General features: G+C 38.9%; 10 protein-coding genes across 10 annotated transcripts; 7 read left to right on the top strand and 3 right to left on the bottom strand.

Moving 5' to 3' along the window:
• Nucleotides 1-247: 247 nt before the first annotated feature.
• On the top strand, nt 248-947 carry Gasu_13730 (uncharacterized protein). Its single transcript, XM_005707872.1, has 3 exons — nt 248-490; nt 542-607; nt 659-947. Exons 1-3 carry the CDS (start codon nt 338-340, stop codon nt 770-772), a joined length of 333 nt encoding a protein of 110 aa, XP_005707929.1. The 5' UTR covers nt 248-337; the 3' UTR covers nt 773-947.
• A 60-nt stretch (nt 948-1,007) lies between these two features.
• Gasu_13720 (uncharacterized protein) lies at nt 1,008-5,403 on the top strand. The gene is made up of 3 exons (XM_005707871.1): nt 1,008-2,740; nt 2,798-5,085; nt 5,145-5,403. Exons 1-3 carry the CDS (start codon nt 1,039-1,041, stop codon nt 5,373-5,375), a joined length of 4,221 nt encoding a protein of 1,406 aa, XP_005707928.1. The 5' UTR covers nt 1,008-1,038; the 3' UTR covers nt 5,376-5,403.
• Nucleotides 5,404-5,408: 5 nt separating this feature from the next.
• On the bottom strand, nt 5,409-6,927 carry Gasu_13710 (nucleolar protein pescadillo). Its single transcript, XM_005707870.1, has one exon. The coding sequence runs from the start codon at nt 6,816-6,818 to the stop codon at nt 5,547-5,549; it is 1,272 nt and encodes a 423-aa protein (XP_005707927.1). The 5' UTR covers nt 6,819-6,927; the 3' UTR covers nt 5,409-5,546.
• A 40-nt stretch (nt 6,928-6,967) lies between these two features.
• On the top strand, nt 6,968-8,032 carry Gasu_13700 (uncharacterized protein). Its single transcript, XM_005707869.1, has 3 exons — nt 6,968-7,268; nt 7,318-7,757; nt 7,806-8,032. The coding sequence occupies exons 1-3, from the start codon at nt 7,139-7,141 to the stop codon at nt 7,911-7,913; spliced, it is 678 nt and encodes a 225-aa protein (XP_005707926.1). The 5' UTR covers nt 6,968-7,138; the 3' UTR covers nt 7,914-8,032.
• Nucleotides 8,033-8,037: 5 nt separating this feature from the next.
• Nucleotides 8,038-11,028, top strand: Gasu_13690 (chloride channel/carrier, CIC family). Its single transcript, XM_005707868.1, has 4 exons — nt 8,038-8,515; nt 8,667-9,396; nt 9,447-9,786; nt 9,837-11,028. Exons 1-4 carry the CDS (start codon nt 8,059-8,061, stop codon nt 10,614-10,616), a joined length of 2,307 nt encoding a protein of 768 aa, XP_005707925.1. The 5' UTR covers nt 8,038-8,058; the 3' UTR covers nt 10,617-11,028.
• Nucleotides 11,029-11,036: 8 nt separating this feature from the next.
• On the bottom strand, nt 11,037-13,737 carry Gasu_13680 (uncharacterized protein). Its single transcript, XM_005707867.1, has 2 exons — nt 11,182-13,737; nt 11,037-11,132 (listed from the first exon to the last, which is right to left on the bottom strand). Exons 1-2 carry the CDS (start codon nt 13,645-13,647, stop codon nt 11,097-11,099), a joined length of 2,502 nt encoding a protein of 833 aa, XP_005707924.1. The 5' UTR covers nt 13,648-13,737; the 3' UTR covers nt 11,037-11,096.
• A 300-nt stretch (nt 13,738-14,037) lies between these two features.
• Nucleotides 14,038-18,342, top strand: Gasu_13670 (sister chromatid cohesion protein PDS5). Its single transcript, XM_005707866.1, has 5 exons — nt 14,038-14,501; nt 14,552-14,758; nt 14,805-16,399; nt 16,449-17,886; nt 17,936-18,342. Exons 1-5 carry the CDS (start codon nt 14,154-14,156, stop codon nt 18,224-18,226), a joined length of 3,879 nt encoding a protein of 1,292 aa, XP_005707923.1. The 5' UTR covers nt 14,038-14,153; the 3' UTR covers nt 18,227-18,342.
• A 94-nt stretch (nt 18,343-18,436) lies between these two features.
• Nucleotides 18,437-19,707, bottom strand: Gasu_13660 (uncharacterized protein). Its single transcript, XM_005707865.1, has one exon. The coding sequence runs from the start codon at nt 19,646-19,648 to the stop codon at nt 18,500-18,502; it is 1,149 nt and encodes a 382-aa protein (XP_005707922.1). The 5' UTR covers nt 19,649-19,707; the 3' UTR covers nt 18,437-18,499.
• Nucleotides 19,708-19,757: 50 nt separating this feature from the next.
• Gasu_13650 (uncharacterized protein) lies at nt 19,758-20,822 on the top strand. The gene has a single exon (XM_005707864.1). The coding sequence runs from the start codon at nt 19,909-19,911 to the stop codon at nt 20,137-20,139; it is 231 nt and encodes a 76-aa protein (XP_005707921.1). The 5' UTR covers nt 19,758-19,908; the 3' UTR covers nt 20,140-20,822.
• A 15-nt stretch (nt 20,823-20,837) lies between these two features.
• Nucleotides 20,838-22,299, top strand: Gasu_13640 (uncharacterized protein). Its single transcript, XM_005707863.1, has one exon. The coding sequence runs from the start codon at nt 20,941-20,943 to the stop codon at nt 22,216-22,218; it is 1,278 nt and encodes a 425-aa protein (XP_005707920.1). The 5' UTR covers nt 20,838-20,940; the 3' UTR covers nt 22,219-22,299.
• The last annotated feature ends 169 nt before the right edge of the window (nt 22,300-22,468 follow it).

The raw sequence follows: 22,468 nt of genomic DNA, 5'->3' as shown, positions 1-22,468 counted from the left end.
TTAGCAAGCTTGAAAAACAAATATTTAAGTTTATTTCTTTATGTTTCTGACAAAAACTTGTTTCTTGGTAACAAAACTTCCATCCAACATGTCCTCAAAAGCTTTTTCGCGTATCATAACATTGATGTAAAGAGCTTTCAATGAATAAGAATCAGTAGCATCACAGAAAGTCAGTCTAAATAGCCAATCCTTGTAAAGATAAAATAGGATGTGAGTTTTGAATCGTAGTTTTAGAAACTGTATGTACATTGGGTCGATGAACTGAAAACTCGAGTGTGCACGATTGTAATTGGACTGTATCATTTGTTGTGTCGTTTGTGTGTTCTCAGGATACAAAATGAACAAGGCAAAGTTACTAAGTGTGACAAAAACTTCTGTCACCAAAGTTTGGCAAAGAGGTCAGAAAATGTTCTATACAGAGAAAAAGTCTGTTGCTGAAGGAACTATGGGGAGCAGATGGAAGGAAAGGGAAAGCGCCCAAGAAAGTGCGGTGAGTGACAAGTTTGGAGTTCTCTAGGGACACTACTTAGTGATATCAAAGTATTTTAATCGTGAAGATGAACAGGCCGTTCAAAGATTAGCTGCGAAACTTCGTCAACAAATTGAGGTTCGTTTGTGTTTTCTAGTTGTTTCCCGTCGATGCTTATATCTGTTATAGCCCTCTGAAGAAATTCTCGCCCAACAAAGAAGAGGAGTGGCAGAGATCTTGCAAAAACATGGTGTTCAGCCCAATCAAAGTTTGATCGAAGACCTCGTTCGTTTCTTTCACTAGCCTTCTTCTCGGTTGCATTACGAGTAGAAACTTGTTGACAAGAACTCTGTTTGGAAACAGTTTGAAAGTTTCTGAATCCAGTAAAGGCCTGAAGAACCTTTCCCTATAACTTTTTATTCTGTTTTCAACAAGAATACATTACTTATGATGGTTTAATGAAGCAATTTGTTCCTATACTGTAGGAAAGTGCTATTCTCTGTTTATATAGACTCAAGTCCTTATCGAGATGATTTACAGTGTATCAATACACACAATTGTCAAAACCAATGACACAAAACAGTTGTCCCTCGTTCCCTCTGTGTCCAGAAGAGAGGCAGAGTAAGCCATTCCATTTCGACAGAGAACGTCCCTCGAGAGCTGCAAGGGTCCTGGTAGAAATGGAAGCTAAAAGACGCCCAGTAAACCAGTCTATAGAAGATTTCCTTCTAAGCTGGAACTCAAGTACAACAACCAAACCTTCTTCTAAACTCAACGCCACAGATTATTGGTTACAGGTGAAGGGGACGAGATATGTTAGGCTGTTGTGGCGCCTAAAGAAGCTTTACTTGTCCAATGCTTTTCGAATGGCGGCAAGAGCTTGTCTAGGCACACTTATTGGTATTCTATTTGTTTTCGTGCCAACACTGTACAGTGCTTTCCCCGACGCACCACTGGCACTAATTTATTATATTATCAACCTCACTTTTTTTGTTCAGGAGCTTCACTTTGGTATTGTTATGCAGGCCTCCTGTCTTACAGCAATTGCTCTGATTTTTGGAGCTTGTTTTGGAGCTGTTGCAGCTTTGGCTGCTCGTGCCAGCATTGGAATCACCATAGTCTTGGCAGCAATAGGCACAGGCTTATTTACAATTCTTCACTCAGATACCCGTGTTTCCGGCATGGTTTACTACACTGGAGAAAGCAACTTTGTTTTCAACCTTTTGGACACAAGAACCTTGGGAAACTCTAGTATTTTGTATACGATGAGGATCACACTTGTGGCATCTGCATTGTCAATCGTATTTTCACTTGTTCCAGCCATTCTCATTTTTCCAAAATTTTCCGTTCAGGATATGAAACTAAGCATTAGAGATGCTTTGAACAAACTTGGTTCTTCCATGTCATCTATTTCATCCGTTCTCTTTTCACCATATCTTGCTATTACTATCATAGATAGCAATTCCTCTTTAAGAGGCTCTACAGACCGTATAGGTGGATCAATACATAGTGGCTCGAAAATCAAGAGCTCGTCATCAACTAGTTCAGACTCTAGTTTTGATGACGACGACACTTTTCAAGATACGCTCTCTAGCAGTGATGCCCCGACAAGACAGATTGCTGTGGATCCTGGAACAGCTTCTTGGCTAAGAAGTTCTTCGCACAACCTTCATGTACTCGAAAGCATTTTAGAGGGAGATACTCTCATTTCTGCACAAGGTAACATAAAGCGTGCCAAGACCCTCGCAAATTACAGTATCTTTGAACCGAACCTGATTCAATTCATGCGGAAAGAGCCTATCCGATTATGGTTGAGAGTAATCGATGCTGTCGAAGATCTTATTTCACGTGTGGACGCTATACGCTCTGTTCTTGAAGGAGGAAGAAGACGATATAAAGCTGAAACATTGCAAAGATGGAAGTCTATGATTCCTGTGATGAAAGAACTTTATGCCAGAATGGCCACTACATGTTCTGTTTTAGGTACTTGTATAAGTGAACCTTTGGATGATGGTCGTATTTCCTCTATGAGACATATTAAGGATGAAATATTGCAAATGGAAGAGCTGGAACGGAAGTTAAAGGTATCAGTTCGATCATCATATATTTCATATTGGGATAGCACGAGAACTTTGCGTGCAGAATCTACTGCATTAGAATTAGGTCCACTTATGTTTGTTTTAGTGATGTCAAAGTCAATGTTGGAGTCACTATGCAATATTCATGAAGAATTTTACAATCTTATGGTAGCGAGAAAAGAGAAATCTTTTCGTCGAGGCACGTTTACTCAGCTTTCATCAAAAATATGATCTCTCATTCGTTATCTAGGCTATCACAATCTCTTTGGGTGGACAAGAAGTCTCTTTTGGTCATTTGAAGTTTGGTATCACGCGATCGGAAATATTCCTCGTAACAAAACAGAATTATATACTCTGTTTGGAGCGACGGAGTTTCATTATTTTATCAAGAAATGGATTGGAGAGCTTTTGATAATCATTGTCTTTTTAGTCACGCCATTGTATAAATATGTTGAAAATTTTGATGGACTTTGGTTGTGGATGGCCTATATGATTTACATGACTCCTACAGTAGAAGGCACTCTAATAGGAGGACTGGTCACTATCATTGGATGTGGTTCTGGAGTCTTAATGGGCTTCTTATTGATGAACTGGAAACAGTCTGCAATGGAACCTTATGGCTTAGGGGCAGTCATTGTCTTTGTTACAACATTTGCAGTTTACTTTATGAACGGACCGTTTTATTCATCACTTCTTACCACTTGCACCACACTGTATGTGATGATTCTTTATCAGTATTCTCCGTATGAATACAAAGCTACATGGCACTATCCTCTCGCACGCTTCGTAAATATTTCTTTGGGTGTTATTATCGCTGTGTTCCTGAGTGAATTTGTTCTTCCTCATTCAGCGTTGAAGGAAACTCGGCAGTGTCTTGCGTTGGCTGTTCGTAAAATGAGTAGGTGGCACCGATGGTTGCTTTCTGAATACTTTGAGTTGATGGGACGACATGGTGATAGACAATTAGTTTATGGAACAATTAAGGTGGAACCGATTGACTCGAGAACGAACGGCAAACCAGATAGTCATATGGCAACGATCTGGGGAGTCCAGAATTCCTCAGATATTGAAATGAATGGCGTCATAGACCAAGGATCTTTGGGTGTAAATGGGCATATTGAAAGTCAACCATCAGGTTCTGCCGGGAAAGATTCTAGGAATCCCGTAAATTGGAAACAAGAAATTCAGAGTGATTTTAATAAGGCTCTTTACTGGCTTGGAAGTGTTCAGAATGGTGTCAGTGCGAAACTACATGCCATTCCTCAAGTCATTACCACAGCCGTCGAATATGAGCGTAAAATTATTCCGCGTTTGTCAGCGTTCTCAACTTTATTGGATTATGAACCTTTTGTAACTGGACATTTGGCACATACTCATTATGACCTATTTATCAAACCACTAATGGAGGATTTACTCGTTCTTCAGGAAAGTAGAAAAAGCTTTGTGCATGTAATAATCAGTTGTATAATGGAAGGGAAGCCCTTCAATTCAATTGCTTTTGTAAGAGAATTTGGATATGCATCTGCGAGAGAGACAACCAAAGCTGCATGGATTGTTGGTGATTATATGAGAAATACTGGTACAGCGCTCTTCAATTCTCTCCACTTCACTAAGGATTATTTTGGCATGTGGAAGCACTTGCACTCGAGACCATTTAGTATTTCTGAGACATTCTCAAGAGAACAGAATCCAAAACAGCAAGACTTGTCTCAGAGTATTTTAGAGTGTGAAAACCTATCAAACCAATTGATGGAACAAGGACTTGTGCCAACAGCAAAAGACAACATTCAACAATCGTTGAATCCATCAATGGAAGAGAATGATATTCAACGTACAGCATCAATAGGACTATCTGAAAAGCTTCCCGGTGGTAGAGATGGCTCTGATTCGGAAAGAGACGCGATTATGATATCGTCACCAACCGATGAAACTGCTTCAGCAGCTAAAAACGATGATGAAGAAAAATTGGATACCGAAATTGTTGAATTGGCTGATACATTTGACAATATACAACAAGAACCTTTGGAGAAGCAATCACAGATACTCGATACAAACAACACCAACCTTCAATCCATCTCTGAGGAGGTTCAAGTAGAATTTCCCTCGACCTCAGTGACCAGTTTAGGTTTAACACGTTCTAATACTCGGAAAACAAATCCTAGCTCTTCTGTCAATAGCAACAGTATCCAACAAAACAAACGACGCTCAGGTATTTTTTGGAAGACTATATCGAAACTGAATACTAGTTCGGCACATTTCGGTGATTTTAGTCATGGCCTGTTGGAGGCAGTTTTTCACGCCTCGAACGAGTCTAAAAAGACTGTTCCTCCTATCATCGAGAACCTCTTGGAAGGCTCAAAGCAAGTGAGACTAGCTCAGGCTCGTTTTTATGCCAGATACCTGCAATTAGAACACGCTGAGTATCAAAGAACATTTGATGATTCCGATACTTTTGTGAGTTTTGAAGCTCCCGGACCTTTTGAAGATCAGACCACTGTGGCCCCTTCCACATTATATGATGCTCCGTATATTCGTTCCGTAAGTACATGGCTCGTGACTTTGATGGAGATTGATATAGTAACTTTATTGATAATTAGGCTGACGATCACATTCTGTTTCTGTCTGCCTTTTTTGTCTCTTCCTATGTTTTCGATGGATTTAAAAACCTTGGTTTGGTGCTGGCAGATGCGGTATTAGATGATTTGCAGGACTTGTATGAGAGACATCATATTCTTGTAAAGAAAGGAGTTCGAAGATTGGAGAAACGTCTAAAGAGACAGAGAAGAGTGTACCACAGACGCAAGTCGCAACGTCAACCGAAGACTTGAATCATGAAATGAAATATCTGTTAGGAGTCTTTTTTTCTGTTTTACTTTTTTATTTAAAAGCAATATATCTTTCATAGCCCAATCTAAAAAAGTATGTCTAGTTGTGGTCATTGCAGAACACAAAGAAAGTGTTCTAAGAGTTTTGATGACGAGACATAATACTTTATTTATTTAATCCGAAGAGTGCATCAACTCCTCCTGGCGACGAAGGAGTCGATTGGCTGTCTTCATTGCCTTCTTCTGAGTTCTCGTAATTCTTTCGTAACGATACCTGTCTTTCGATCTCATCATCATCTTTGCCAATTTTCGATTTTGAGTTTCATTACAAGGTTCCAGTTTATCATTAGGCACTAAAGCTCGTTGTCTTTTGTCTTCTTCTTCTTCTTCTTCACCATCATCACCAGAAGCGACTTGGCTAGTTGTATCTAACTTGTCCTTTTTCGTATTTTCTTGTCCAATCACTTTCTCTGTGTACGCAGTAACTTCAGATGTCTTAAACTCTGAAATGAAGTCTTGGTAATGAGGTCGATATATTGAATTCTCGTGATTCACAAAAGGACTTAGATGTGGTGGTAGTGATACTCCTGGCAAATAGAGAGAGATTGGGAGTAATACACCGGCATTGATAGAATCAAGAATCCACTGTGGTTGTACATATTCTGCATCTAATCTTCTATCTCCAGGAATATTTGGCCTATCATATACATAGTGAGTTATCGCCTTTGGATCCGTAAACTGCGTTCCTGGAAGTTCCCAACATGCATTACCGCCACAAGATCTTATCAAGAAATCAAAAAGATCTAAAGGAACTTCTCGACCTAGGAAAAATGTCATACCCTCCAAAAGTCTATTGGGATGGTCAACTTTCTTGTCTCCCTCTGCACTATCGGAGACACCGAAATCTGAGTCTTCGGTTCCACACACTGTTAGTTGTGACACATTGTTCTTGCACTCCAGCCTGAAGGCGTCAAAGACTGAAAATCCCTTTTCTTCTAGAGACTCTTCATATTGAGGTGGATATGAGTAGCCTTTCCAATGAAACAAGTGACGATTCACACAACTCAGTAGGCATTCGTAAAACTCTAAGAAGCTTTTGATAACTCTTTGGTCAACGTCTCTAGGTACACTTTGAAAAGGCCTATAAGGTATAATAAATACCGGAAAAACACCGTCGATTTCTACTTGAACATAAAGACCTTTGATTGAAGCAAATACTTTTCGTAAAGCACAAGTCATCGTAACATATTTCTGAAACTCTCTACACAACCTCCTACAATGGATAACTCTATCACTGTCTATCACCGAGGTACAAGTGAGATTAGATACCATAAACAATATATTCAACGCATCGTCCAGGTCTGACAAAGCATCACGGAAAGTACCGTATCGTTCCAGTACGATTCTCTCCAACCTGTATGACGGGAAATTTTTCAACAAAGACATGACTTTCAGATTTTCATTCTTCGACTGTGCCTTCTTTATCTTTTTTTCTTTGTGCTCTCATTTCCCGTGTCTTCTGGATGAGAGGGTCGTGTGCAAGGAATTGGATGTCTTTCTTTAGGTAAACTGTCCTTTGGGAACCTCGAAGCTTCTTTTTGGGAACTCGAGGATGAATACCCTTCAAAATGCATAGCTTTTGAAACGTTTCCAGGCTCACTTGAAGCTTTCTTCTAGCCTTCGCAGCGGATATGTAGGCCTTTGCGGCGCCTTGAGCATGCTTTTTCTGTCCCATTCTTCTTCTCAATTCCCTCCAATCAATAACGATGGCTTATCGAAAACTTGAAACTCGCGTGCCTTCTTATTTGGACGAAGTTTTAGGTAAGGTGTCTTCGTTACCGAATGACTTGAAGCAGCATTTTTCAAAAATACGAGAGTTAGACGCAAGATGTGTGGGTATGTTTCTCAAGTGTTGCATTTCTTATTTTTTACCAAGTTCAAGTAGCACTGCAAGCTGAGGCAGAAAGACTGAATGAAGAGTGTCAGGAAAGAGGTCAAAGTAAAAGTAGAAGTACAGAGAGTTTAAAGAATATATGGAAAGAACTGGAGGAGACACAGAGAGAGATGATTGCCTTGACGGATCAAAAAGTGAAGCTTGCAGAAAAAGCATACGACTCGGTAGACCGTAATGTGAGACAATTGGACGAGAAGCTTCGGGAATTTGAAGCGCATTTGAGAGCAGAAGGAAAATGGCCTTTAAATGTGCAAGACCGAAGAGTTTCTATTGGCTCTGGTTCCACTCTAAAGTCTTCAAGAGAACGAAGCGAGAGAAAGCTTTCAAACCTTGCTGTAATTGAGGATATGCCAGTAGACCCAAATGAACCTCGTTACTGTTATTGTAATCAAGTCTCATATGGTGAAATGATTGCTTGTGATAATACTAACGTAAGAAGGGTATTGTTATTCGTATGTTAAGATGACTTCGTCCCATAGTGTCCATACGAATGGTTTCACTTCCAGTGTGTTGGATTGACATCAGCTCCTGAAGGTGTTTGGAGGTGTCCTGATTGTAGAAGTGGTGGAGCTAATAGGGCTCGTTGACAAGTTTGTACAAAACAAATTAACAAAGTTTGGAATCTCTTGGAGTTGTAATTTGCGCCAAAATGGATTAGCATTGTCGTTATCTCAAAAGTATGGTTAGGTTATGAATATTGTATCATAGCTGGTTTCATTGTTTTGTGCTCACATGTCGGAGGTCAAAGTTCCTGTTTGGAACCTTTGGAGTAATAAAAAGTCCTATGATTCTTGTCTCAGTAGCAGCTCAAATTTTGTACCTTTATCAGAGAACGATACAAGGAAGAGTGAAAACTTTGCCGGTAGAAGCACAGTTTCTCCTCTCTTTGACAAACTGCCGATAAGGTCAAAATATATGAGAGAGTATAAAAGGACATCTACGAAGAGATTACGCTCCGTTTCTAGAGACAGAGGACCTGACTGTCAGGGTGACTTTAGAGTCATAGACTGGCCAAACGAATCAAGTAAAATTAAGATAAGAAACGGCTATGGAGAGAACTCGAGTAATACCAGAAAGAGCTTTGTGGTGGCCCTGTTATTAACAGCCGTCGGTTTGCTAATGGGCTTTCTGGCAGCTTATCTAGACATAGCTGTGGAGTGGTTGTCCGATCTTAAGTTTGGAGTATGTAGTATGGCTCCTTATCTCAATTGGGCAACGTGCTGTGAAGGAACAAATTCGCTTGACACTTGTTCGGTGTTTTCAAGATGGTCCACTGTTCTTCAACTGCCAAACGTTTTCTCTAGTTGGTCTTCATCCATCGATTTTTTATCATATTGTAGTATTTCTTTTACTTTATACTTGTATGGGAGCTATTTTAGTGATTACGCTGGCTCCATATGCAGCAGGAAGCGGTATTCCAGAAGTAAAGGCTATTCTCAATGGCGTCGTTATGAAGGGGTTTCTATCGAGTCTTACTTTTATAGTCAAAATGTTGGGTGTTTCTTTAGCAGTTGCTGCTGGCTTATCTGCTGGTAAGGAAGGACCCTATGTGCATTTGGGATGTTGTCTATGTGCATTGCTTTGTTCACTTTTCCCTCTCATTCGACATGATGGCAGATTATATAGAGAATTATTAGCTTGTGCCTCAGCAGCAGGTGTTGCAGTCGCTTTTGGTGCACCTGTCGGAGGTGTTCTATTCAGTTTGGAGGAAGTTTCCACATACTTTTCGAGTCAGGTTTTATGGCATGCCTTTTATTGTGCATTTGTGGCCGCAATGACGCTAAAAGTTATGAATCCTTATTATAATGGGAAAACAGTCATTTTTGAAATTCCTTCCAATCTTCCTTGGAATTGGTTCGAAATCGTTTTCTTCGCATTGACGGGAGCAGTAGGGGGAATATTAGGAACTGTTTTTATCAAAACCAATCTGCTGTGGATGAAACTGAAAGAAAAACACGGCTACTTTAAACGGCATCCCATGAGAGAAATACTATTGGTAACGTTGATGACTTGCTTTCTATTTTATTTCAGTGATTTCTTAAGTGGCAGCAATTCTGAAATTCTTACCAGGTTAGTATTCTTTTGTTCTTATGGAACTGTTCAAATTGTCACTTGGGTAGTCTCTTCAATGAATGTTCAGATGACAGTCAGGAATTGGATGATATAGCAAAGAAAAACGAAGCGTACCTTTGCTCCGTTAAAAACTCAAAACAAGTTGCTCTAGCATTACTTGTAGGAACCTTTCTAAAGTTGTTTACTGCGGTTATAACATTTGGTATTAAACTTCCAACAGGGATTTTTATTCCTTCATTGACTGTTGGAGGTTTGTGTGGAAGATTGATTGGAGTTTTAGTGAAAGGTTCTGTGACCAAATATCCGAAGTTCCCCTTGTTCCGCGAATGCCTTTTATCAACATCTTGTGTAAGTCCAGCCATCTATGCCGTTACCGGTGCCGCTGCAGTGAGTAGAATTCGACTTGGTAGAATGCCGACCATCTAATGGGTATCTAGATGTTAGGTGGAGTTACTAGAGTGTCTGTTTCACTGGTTGTGATTATGATAGAATTGACAAATGGTTTACACTATCTACTTCCAGTTATGATTGCTGTCCTTGTCTCCAAATGGGTTGGTGACGTCTTGCACGTGGATAGCATCTATGAGCTTTACATCAAAATCAAAAGATATCCATATCTTCGAAGCAATCCCCCGAATGAAAACTCACGTACTGAATGGTTCAGTGTCCGCAACATCATGCATACTCCGGTAGTTTGCATAACATCAACTTCATTTCATCTTTCAGATTTGGAGCGACTGCTTACAGAATACAAATACTGGAATTTCCCTATCATTACGTCTTCCGAAGAAAATGCTATCATTGGTTCGGTTTCTAGGGAGGCGATTGCATTCGTTCTAGGACTCTGTCATAAAGAAAATCTTGCTCCAAGAGATCCAAGAGTTCATTTCTCTCCACCGAGTCATCTTTCGAATCTGCATGAAGCTTTTACTGTATTGAATGATAACTCTTCTTCCTCAGAAGAGCTTGTACTGGAGTTGGGATCCATTATGGACTTCTTCACGTTAACCATTCCCGATAACACACCAGTAGTAAAGGTACCAATCATTCTGAGAAATTGTATTTTATGGTTGAGCACCTGTCAAATAGGTTATAGAGATATTCCAAAATACAGGAGCTCGTGTAGGTTGGTTATTCAACGGCGGAAAGATTTCGGGTGTCATATCGAAAAAGGATATCATTCAATTTATGGATATGATGATCACTTCATGAATTAGCAATAGAAGCATACAAAGAATGAAGAAATGGACAATTTTGTAGTAGCTGGTCGAACGACCCTAAGTATTGTGCCGCTAGTTTTAATCTTTGTTTGAGTTTTTCTTCCGACACGTTTGCATTTTGAAACAGTTGGAAAACTTCCATTTGTGAATGCACACCTGGTTTTTGGTTATATTCCTTTTCATTCAGGTTAATGTCGCTTATGAAAACTTCTGTTGTTATATCTGTGATATCATATAAAGAAGAATAAGACAACACTGTATTGAGTAAATGCCAATAATGAGGTTTCTGAAACACAGTTTTAGCCACTCTTATGCATAAGGATTTGTAGGTAAAATAGCAAACTTCTCTGTTTACTAAACCTTGGCAGATATCTCCTAGCGCTTCCATTATAAAACAGAGATCGTAAGTGCAAGATTTCATATACTGGCATAGTGGCCCAGTTATCCATAGAGGGTCGCACAGTTGAAAATTGCATTTCACGCACTTCCTCCATAAACCAAGACGAAACTCTTCTTTATATGATGAATTCAAAAGAAAATGGAAGATAGTCGTCTGAAATACTTCCGTCATTTTCGAAGCCATTATGTCATTGGAGAAAAGATGACGGTAGGCCATATCTACCAAAGAATCAACCAAACCGCTTCCAAGATCTGCAGTTTCAAGATATAGGACACATGAATGATAACTGTCATAACTTAATAGATAAAAAATAAGTTCCTCAAGTTCTTGCTCAACCAAAAGATGCCAACTTTCAGTGCCATTCAAAATTTGTCTCATAATCTTGTAAAATAAAATCGGGTACATGGGTTCAAACACATCTGTTTGCTTCACTAGAAAAAGAAAATATCTTAGCACCAAAACCAATCGTCGTCTATCATCGTAATTAAAGGTTTCTAAATGAACAAAATAAGAAAGAACACTCCACCACCAAAACTCTCGATATTTTTCTAAGATATTCCCAATTTGTGCTTCCAAAAACGACGATAAAATGTTGACTTCATCCAAGCTACTGAAGGCAATAGACAACGAGTCGGGGGCAAAAACATAAGAATAATAATTCTTGCAAATGTTGAATAATCCTAGCGACTGAACGATGGAAACGAGTCGTAAACAACTTTCCAATTCAGATACGGCATGTCTATCAATAAAACATTTCAAGTGAAAATCGGCAAGGAACATCACCATGTAATATACATGCTTTGAAGATTCAATGCCCAACGAGACTGCAAAAATGTCCTTATTTGTGTCTTTATACTTCGCAATTGTCGTCCAAGCATGATTGATAAGTTTTTCGATATCTGGAAAATACAGATGAATATTCCTGTCAAGTAAGCAAAGAATCCTCAAAGCCATAAAAATGAAAGCTCGTTTCTCAGTATCTTGTGAATATACAAACTCGACACTTTCCATTCCAGCGTAACAAGAACTCTGAAGATGGTTCAGCATAGAAACTAGGTAACTATACAAAGACTCCATCCTCTTCTCCAGGCTACACCGGATCGAAGGAGTTGAACCCAAGAACAATCTCACGAAGAGCTCAGCAACAAGTAAAATATAAAATCTTATTGCTTCATCATCGTTTCCATTCAAATAATCCATCAAGAAATTCAATAAAGAAAAAATTTCAGGACATATATTACTTGCGTCATCATCGAGTAAAATGTTTTGTATCTTTGCAAGCTTGCAGTATTCAATACAAAGTAATAAGCATTCTCTCGTTGGCAATGCTTCTATCAAATAATCTGTGCTTTTCCAATTCTCAATCATGGTCTTTAAATAACACCAGACATCAAACTGCACCAAATTCCCGTCAGTTAAATGCATCACTATACGTAAACTTTGAATTCTGTAATACAAAGTCTTCTCCGACTCTAGTTTTAGGACTACGCTCAGGCATTCTCCCGAAGTCGGCAAGACTATCAAACACCAGGTCATCATCTTGGCTAGAAAATTGTCATCATAGCTTTTTCTGTTCTTGACAAGCACCTTTCCAATTTCAAAGGCAACCTTGCAACGCAATCCTTCTTGTTGAAGCCAATAATACACAATATAACTCACGAAGAGCAGTGCAAGAATATAGTAAGCTCTGTTTCTCAAAGCACTTAGATTCTCGAATCTCTGTAACTTGTCCAAGAACTTTGACAGAAAAAAACATTCTACAAGACGAGCTGCGATAAGCGGTTTTTTCCAGCTGCGAACATTCTTTAAACTATCAGAGTTTTCGGAAACAGTTCCATTACTTGACCATTTTAACTTCTGCAAATCTTCCTCTAGCAAACCCACAGTGTTCCATCTTTCCTCGAAGTGATTTAGGTATCCTTCGACTTCCAATATCAAAGAAGAAACGATGCTAAGAAGGTAGTAAAACACCATATAGTTGGGAATTTCAAGTAAGTCAATCAGCGTTGAAGGACCATTGCAGCGCTGAAACTGTTCTAAAACGGAACAAGCTTCGTCGTCAGTAAGAGTTCCATCTGTAGTAGAACGAAAAACATTGCATATTGCTTTTAACGCAGCAATTCTTTGCTGGGGCAGGGAGCTTCTTGTAAGAGTTAGTAGGTCACATAAAGAAAAGGTATATTTTTCGATTCCTTGAATTGAGTCTACGTCTTCAATTCGAAAAGGCTTGTCCACGGTAGGTTCTCTAATCAAAGAACCTGAGACGTCAAACAAAACACAAAGTTCGTCAGTTTCAACAGGTTGCGAATCTTCTGTGTTCAAGGGCTTTTCTGCACTAAAAGTTGCGTTATTCTCGCCACTGGATTGGAAACGCTGATTCACTGAAGCAGAATAGTTCTCAGTAAAATAAGCAAAACGTTGAGCTTGTTCTGTAGAGGCTTCAATTCCTTCAGGTGAATCTCCAACTTCAGAAGATAGACTCGCGCGTGCCAGCAGTTCACTGTTGGATTCTGACCGGGACCTAGAACTTTCCTCTTCTTGTCCCAATAAGCTTACAAAGGGTTTGTTTCTCCTGGAAGGAGGATGCCTCTCTTTGACTGAAATCGACAACAGCTGTTCACTTGTCATATGGGTACAAAGAATGTGAAAACCTTCCAAGTTTCCTATTTGGAAGAAATTGCTTCCAAATGTTAAGAAATTCGGTAAAACAAATGATCAATTTCGAAGAATAATTGTTACAACAGCCATGATAGATTTTTTTCTAACTTGAGAACTTCTTCAATGCACTACAGTTTCTAAACTACCCTTAGTTTCTAGAATCCAGTACTTTTTATGCCGATTGGGACAGATAGTCTTCCACTTGTTGAACATCTTTGAATAGATAAGAAGATGGTTTGAGAAAAATTTCTTTGTTATTCCAGAGCGTGGCTTCAAAGAATATCCTATTAAAATGAGAAATATTTCAGTTTACTGGTAAGAATATCTGCCTTGCAAAGTAATACACACAATATTTGAAAGTATTGTGGAAATACTTTGTTCCAAAATAATGAAGCTTTCAAGCGATTTCTTCACAAGGATTAAATCATTTCAAATGCAGCCCAAAATTTTTGGCGCCAAACCGATTGCCTATTTCAATGAAGCGAAGTAAAACCAAGAAAAGTCATCCGAAAAAGAGTTTACATACAAAAAATGTTCGCAAAAGGAAGATGAGTTCTGACTCAAGGCCAATCTCCCAAATGTTCCAAGTATCTGGTCCACGAAACAACGCAATAGACTCCTATATTTCGAATATCGAAGTGTCGCAATCAAGTAGTGCCGAACCTCTTATTTCAAAGAAAGAAAACGAGCCCAACAATACCAACCAAACTCTTGAAAACAACTTTCCAACGGTTGAAAGGAACAGTTCTGAGTTAAACAAGTATCTATCAAGTCTTGATTCTTGGCGTGATCTTGGACCCGAAGCACTAACGAAACAAATACGAGTAAGATAGAAAGATCATCTTATTCCTAGAAGCTTTGACTTTTGTCTCAGATACTCTGTGAACAACTTATGGCAGTTCCTCAAGAATCTTTGTCAACGGAAGAATCAGAAAACTTAGCTATTGCAGCAAAATCTCTCTGTGCATCTTGTTTCCTTGAAAGCAAAAATCAGAATATACGAATATTATCTGCTTGCTGCCTTGCAGATATTCTTAGGCTGTTTGCCCCCGAAACTCCTTTTAGTAAAGACGAACTGAAGGTAAGAATATAGATATACATTACAGGAAGTTCTGGAACGAAAATAGCTAAAATTCTTTTCACAGAGAATATTTCCATTTTTTATTAGGCAACTAAGTGGTCTTGAAAATTTTGAAGGTTCCTTGTTTCCATGGTATTTCTATCTTTTGGAAAGATTGGCAACCACAAAAGCATTTGCTCTCGTTGCAAACGACGAAGAAATAAGCGTTGACCTTCTGGAGAAATGCTTCACAATAATATCTGAGAATCATTCTTATAAAGTACATCTATATCTGACCGAGTTGATGGCAAATGTCGTCGAGGAAGCAGATCAAATTTCTCAATCTGTTCTTGATGCTGCCCTTATGAGGCTCATTCCTCCTTTTTCGCAGCAGTCTCCTGAGTCATACAAACTTGCAAAGATGCTTGTATTGAGATGCAAAGATAGCTTACAATTGCCGGTCTCCTCGTTTCTAAATGCAGTTTTTGTAGATAAAAGGACTGTCGATAGTGATCTGCGAGACAGAGTTCATGATCTCGTTCAACAATTATTCTACGTAGCCCCTGATCTGCTTCTCTATGTTTTCCCTGGGTTAGAAGCAGAATTGAAAGTTGAAGATGTCAATGTTCGCACTAAAAGCATTCGCCTACTTGGGAAACTTTTTTCTTCTTCTGATTCCAATCTGTTTGAGAAGTATGCAACTTTGTTTGATGAGCTCCTCGGGCGTTTTTACGACGTTGAGCCTTCCATTAGAGTTGAATTATGTATATTGGCTGAGTCAATACTAAGAGTTCATCCAAATGTTTCCACGAAAATTCAAAAGTATCTTCAGGAAAGAGTTTTGGATACCGATGAGAAGGTCCGAGAAACCGCTATTCAAAAAATTTGTTCCAATTGGAATGCATTTTCTGTAGAAACTCTCAAGTCAGTAGTCAGTAGACTTTATGATAAGAAAGCGAGAATTCGGAAGGAAACAATTCAGCAAATAACGAAAGCGTTTCTTCAAGAGTTAGCAATGGTGGAAAAAAATTGGAACAAAAACAAAGAACAACGAAAGGAACTGTCTAGAAAGCTGAGTTGGGTACCTGAAGAACTTTTGATTGCTTATGAGCGGCTCCACCGTGAGAATGATGATGAATCTTGTTTTATGATAGAAAGGTTCATCTTCTTTGAAGAAGCGAAAACTTTTGAGGGACAAGCCAATTTGATGTTCTACGTTGAGAACGTCTTTTGGACTCTGAAAAACGGGAAAAAAGTTTTCGAATCTCTCATAGCAAAGCATCGCAAAGCAAACAAATGTCTATCTTACTTGCTCTCCATCATTGACAAAAATAATGAAGCGGTCAAAGCTAATGCTGCAGACAGCAATGAAGGAAATGCAGCTGACGTCTCTTTTAATGAAGCCATTCAAGTTCTTGCAAAAGCTCTTGAACACAAAAGAGCTGAGGAACTTCTTCATTCAGTGTTTCGAACAAAGAATCGATCTATAGTGAAACATTTGCGTTCCATTTGTAGTCTCTATTCATCTACTAGCGATAAGCTGGCCAGTATTGAATCGCTTCGCAGAGTTTTTCACACAAGAACGGAGTTGTGGAGCTTTATAGAAAGCTGCTTTCTTTGTCGCTGCAGCTGCTTGCTATTCAATAAGGTCTCCGCCGTAGAGTAAGTCATTTCCGTTCCTTAATATCTCAATTTCTAAACTTGCAGCAAGACTTTTAGATTCTATCCGTTCAAATAGCTCGAAAACAAGTTCTTGCCTCGGAAAAACGAAATTGCAGTTTGACTTCAGTTTAATTTTCGCCAGGCATTTCCCAGAATTTTTCGATGATCAAATAAGATGTATAGAAGAGCTGCTAAGAACATTCTCCAACGAAGGAAAGACAAAGAGACGTTCAAAAAGAAACAAAACAGCTAGAGCTGCCTGTGAGAAGGAAGGATACGACTTGGCTTACCTTTTAAGAGTACTTGAGCTTCTCTTTTATGTTGCAAAGGATCTACAATCAACTGCAGAGTCTAATCTATGGCAGTTGCTTTCAGAAATTTCCTTAAAAGATACTTTGCCACAGGAAGGAGTTAAATACGCTATTGGCTCACTGGCTCAGATGTTTGGGCATTCATATAGCGACATTTCTTGGAGAAAATTCATTGAACGAGTCTTAAGTCAGCCAAATTGGAAATTGAACTTGGACGAAGATAGAATTTCGCGAATACTGTGTATATTTTCGCAGCTTGTAAAGCATGGCCCCGTGAAGAGTGTCGAGTCATTGGAAGAAATTGTTTGTTTCTCTCTTGAGGAAATCTTGAATCCGGCTGGAAAGACTTTCAAGTCTCACCAAATTTACGTTCTCGCTATTAAACTGATAGGGAACTTAGTTATTAATAGTGAAGATTTATCTACAATACCATTCTCTCCAAAGTTAATATTGGATATTCTTTTTGACATATTAAGAAGAAGAGGCAACGTGAAAGGTACATTAAACAACTCAAATCAACAAGAAGCGACTGATTCTTTTGGAGACGTTCGCCTCTCATGCGCGAAGGTATTACTCAAAATGCAGAGGAAATCCTTTATAAAAGAATTCTTTGGTCCTTTTGAATTTTTAGAAGTAGGATTAACTATTCAAGATCCTATTCCAGAAGTTCGCCTGAAATTTATGCAGCGTCTCTGTAAAGAACTTTTGCATCATCGATTGAGTTTTAAATGGTTTTCTTTTTTCGCACTTACGGCGGTTGATCCGGACAAAACAAATTATACTTCTGCTGTACGGTTAGCATCCAAGGTCGTGCAAATACGGCACCTCTATGTCAACCAGGTGAAGAATCAACAAGTTTCTAATGAAAATGACTTTGGCCATTCATTTTTCTCGTTACTGCCTGAATGCAATCTGATGCATTTAGTATGGATCTTGGCACATCACCCTGATTTCCAAACAGACAAAGTTCAGGATAACTTTGCAGATACTTCGAAATGTCTTGATTTCTTTTTTGAACGTATACTGGAGACTCGTCAGGATCATGCCATGTTTTTGCAGCAAATTCTTCGAGCTATTTTGTTGTCGGAAGATGCCACAGAGTCGTCTGTCTCTTCAGGAACTGAGGCAATAAGAGAAGTTGCTCAAGTTGCATTGACAATAATGAAGAAAAAACAAGTAAGTGCCTTCATGATATCTTTCCTGTCTATTCAAAGTTTTCTCGTAGGAAGGAAAGAAATGGGATCTTTCGGAGTACACAGGAATGCTCATTCTTCCTGCATCAATGTACAGAATGACAGCGACTACTGAAACAAATAAGAGAAAAAATTTGACCGTATCGGATGACAGTGGTCCTCTCGTTGCCAGTTCATTTCGTTCAAACTCAAATCTAGAAGGTTCACTTCATACAAATATGAAAGACAATTCACCTTGGAAAGGAGCAATGTTTGATTTTGCTGACGATATTGTCAATGATGAAAATGTCGTCGCCAATACTCAGCTACATACGATTGGTTAGTTTGCTAGCAGCTTCTTGAAGTTCAGTTCTCGTTCTACTTACGCAATAACATTGCTATTCCTACATTTTGTCAAAGTTGTGTATATAGTATTTTTCTTTTAGATTTAATTCTTTTGCCAATTTTATGCTTCATACAGTGCAATTATGAAATAGGAAGAACAAGAAATTCCAGGAATGCTTTACAACATCGAAAAGTGAAATCTCGCTTTTCACAATATAGCATTAGACTACGTAAAAATATTTCAATTTTCAGCTAGTGAAGTCTTAAAATTCTCAGGTTTTATTTTCAGGTGTTTCTGGAACAAAGTTTGGGCTAATGTCACCAAGAATTTGTCTGCAACCAGTGGCCCTGGCACCACCAATGCCATATCTGTACATGATGTCACGGGGTAAACAATTAGAATTCAATCGATTCGTGAGAAAAGTATATTGAGTTTCAGAATATTCTCTGTTGAAAGAGGAATGTTCACAATTCGATTCTGGATGAATCCAAAGTCCTTGTAGGAAACTGTCGTCTGAAGCATATCCAGATGAACGTTCATCAGATTCGTCACTTATGATATGTGGATAGGGAATACTAATGTTGTTAACAGCAGCAACTTGAGATAGTGCGCGTTCCGAGTTCCTCACCGTCCTTGTTGCGGACACGGAAAGCTGATTTTGTTGCCTTCCTCGAGATCCTCGACCCCTTTGTCGTCGAGAACGTGTGGAACCACTCACACGGGTCGTTCTTCTACGTGTTCTCCTGTTTCTGAGTGCCACTCTTGACCGAGATATATTGGAGATTTGTTCTGCCTGTCGTGATTCCTGACACTCTGGACAAAACCATTCTCCTGGAGGAACTTCGTCGAGAGGTGGAGTTAGACAGTATGTATGCATCCCAACATTGCAACCGTCACAAAGGAGCAACACTTGTTCGTTCGTGTCACTCCCACAGAAGGCACAATAAACGGCCTCTTCCATTTGGTTGAAGTAAGTTTCGTCCTCTAAATACTTGGGCTGGTTTCTGTCCGTTATTTTAATCTTCTTTCCTGCTTCGAATAAGTCGCATATAAAATGAAACTTTCTTTTGCAAAGAGGACAAATATTGAGCATATCACTCCACTTAATCAAACACTCATAACAAAAAGTGTGATTGCAACAGTCCGGATAAGAAGGAGTTTCAGCAGGCGAAGTAAAGCAAATAGAGCAGGAGGGTGTGTTTTCTTTTCCAGCAGAATTCACAACCTTGCCGTTGAACGGGGATAGTTTTTTGGGAAGTACCGGAGTTGACGACTTAAAATTCTGTCTCCTATGTAAGCGTTCTAAAAGGGAGGGAAGTTCACATTCTTGTTCAGAGCTGTCACTATTTTGGATATCTTTCAAAGGAGAGCTTTCACTCTCAGAAGAAATCACCAGTCTCTTACGAATCTTGACACTCATCAAACAAACAAGTTCCCGCAACGTCTTGGCGCCTTTGAATTTTTAAATTTTGTTTCGCGGGCTTCGTACATCTCATTTGCCCTCCTCTCGTTTGGCATCTACAACAGTGATACATAACACAGAAACCGTTTATTATCAAAAAGAGATGACGTCGTTGGTTCAGGTTCTTTCATAACTGCTTCATTGATAGCATCCAGCTTTTCATAGTTGGGAAGATAACCACTTACTCGATTTACTGGTGCACCAATGGTCGGACTTTTATGAAGCCACTACACTACATCAAAGAAGCGATTTTATCAGCAGTTACTTCGTTTAAAAAGGAAGTAGACGCTTGTCATTGTCGTGAATCCTTTAGTCAACCGCCCGCTAAGTCCCTTTTTTTTTGCCCTTTGCCTCGAATCAAGTTAATTTGGCTCATCAAGGATAAACCTTCTCCATTCTTTTGTAGACTACTAAATGTACTACTCTTTTCAACTTTAGCTTTGCGTTAGTTTAATATGCTCTCTGTATTCTTCTCCATGTCAAGTTGAACAATGGTCTTATGAGTTTAGAGACGAAGTCGGTAACTCGTGGCTACAATAAATAATTCAACAAATGCTTGAAAAATGGACTTGTGAGGAGAAACATTCCCGAATAATGCTTCGGAAAGAAAAGTTGGATCAAAGATGGCACAACTCTAATAGTTTTATGAACTCGTAAATCTTTTCTCTATTCATATGAATCTATCCATTCTTCTATGTTCGACAAACGAATTGGGAATCTTTGGGTTAATAGTTTTGGAGGTGTGCAGGATTCACTCAGAGGCTAAAGTTTGAAAAAATAAAGACGGGTTAGCCTAAGCAATCATATTGAATGAAGATTTATGGATTTCTGATATGGACTTTTGACGACGATACTGACGAATCATAATACAGCTAAATTGAGGTGTACATCTCTAAAGTTGCAAATTTACTGATTTGTGAGCATCACTGAGATAGCGTCTTATATTTTCAGAATGAAACTTTATAGTTTGACAAACTTCGAAACTAGGGAACATCTAAACATTTGTTCTCTAATATCAGAAAGCGACACTATCTCATATGAAACATGTTCATATTACTTTGTTCCCGGAGAACTTGCCAAATGTAACATTCAAAATGTGCAAAAACATTAACCTTAGTTTTACCATTGTGAACTTCTCCAAAGATAATGGTGCAGAGCTCAAAAATTTTGAAATCGAGGAGTTCCCATTTGGCGGCAGCCCGCTCTCCAGAGAATGTCCATTTTAAATTCTCTTGATTTGAAGAGCAACTATGGGAGACTTAAGAGCAGGTTTTAGAAATACTATATTCTCACAGCTCTCTTTGGTTCAGACCCCAGTGGACTTTCAAACTGGTCTCTATTTGATAGATCCGAGAATACATCAACTAAATGAAATACAAGTTGAGCAAAAGCAGCTCATTCGAAGGATCATCTCTTCTATTCGCATGTTTCGCAAGCAAAATGTTACGGCCTCACAATCTTTTCTCGACCTTTGCAAGAAAATAGTCGATTTCATTTCATCTAAAGAAACCAATTCGCATCATTGGAAACTTTTTTTGTTGTTCCTGATCGACGAAGCTCGATCTGAATCCTGTCTATATGAATTATTTCCTCCAGATCAGTTTGAAGAACTACATGCACATATTATACAGCTTAGAAGGCCAAACTACTATGAAATCGGTCATTTGCGTCAAAGAGAAATGGTTCCATTTAGACAAGAAACATCATCAGAGCATGAAATGGAATGTTTGATAGCAAAACAGATGTTTGAAAGTTCTACATACAAGCAGAGAACTCAATATTTGTTTCATCTCCTCATGACTTATCCAAAAGACTTCCTACGACTAATGAAGAGTCGTCTTTTGTTAGAGTCTCTGCAATACCTCGAGCACTCTCGTGAAACTACAGGCCTTAGTACGAGAGCACAGGAAGAACAACAATTAGAAATATCATTACTAAACGTTCAGCTACGGAGACTTCCAGTACCAGGCAGACTTTCAAGAATCAAGACGAAGATTCAAAGACTCTGCACAAGCAACTTTTTTATGTTTTTTATTTCTTGCTTCTGTATTATTGCCTTCTACATGTTGTTGAGACCTTTCAAAGAATCGAGTAGAGCCGTCGTTTTAATTCCTGAAGACGAAACTTTGTTTTCGGTGGAAACTCTCATATCCAAGGAAACTCAAACTTTCCCTTCTGTTGCAAACCTGATAGAACAGGGAACAACAAGGAACTACGAATCTAAGGAAGGAGGTGTCCTTGATACCAACTCTGTGTCTGTTGAAGAAGAGCTGCAGTCAACAAAAAGTATAAGCAAAGGAAATAGAACTAAGATAGCTATTTTTCGTTTTGTATGGAAATATATACAACAAGTGAAGTTACTGATACCCCTGTCCATGTCTATGCTTGCTCTTTACTGGTACATATCTCGAGCTGTCGAGCATAAAAAAAAGTGTGCACACCGCAATGAACTTGGAAGACATCGGTGGTTCCTGAGATCGTCGTGCCCCTATTGCCAATCAGAAAGAGCATCAAGGAGAACTCAATAGGAAGTATGGCCTCCTTTGTACCACGAATAACTTTTGCAACAGTCAATTAGAACCAACATTAATGAAATTTTGTAAACAGTGAAATGAACGTGTTTCAATAACAATGAATGAGTGAAATAAGACTATTGGAGCCTAATTATTTCGTCAAGAGTATTGTCGAAATGCGGAGAATGACTGAACAATAAAATTCTACGATAACCAATCAAGACGAAAATGTTCTTCTCTGAATCTGTATAAATGTTTGAAGTTG

Source organism: Galdieria sulphuraria, assembly GCF_000341285.1.
Source record: "Galdieria sulphuraria unplaced genomic scaffold scaf_8, whole genome shotgun sequence".
Classification (NCBI taxonomy): Eukaryota; Rhodophyta; class Bangiophyceae; order Galdieriales; family Galdieriaceae; genus Galdieria; species Galdieria sulphuraria.
The sequence above is the reverse complement of the archived record's forward strand: the minus strand, read 5'-3'. Positions and strand labels throughout refer to the sequence as shown.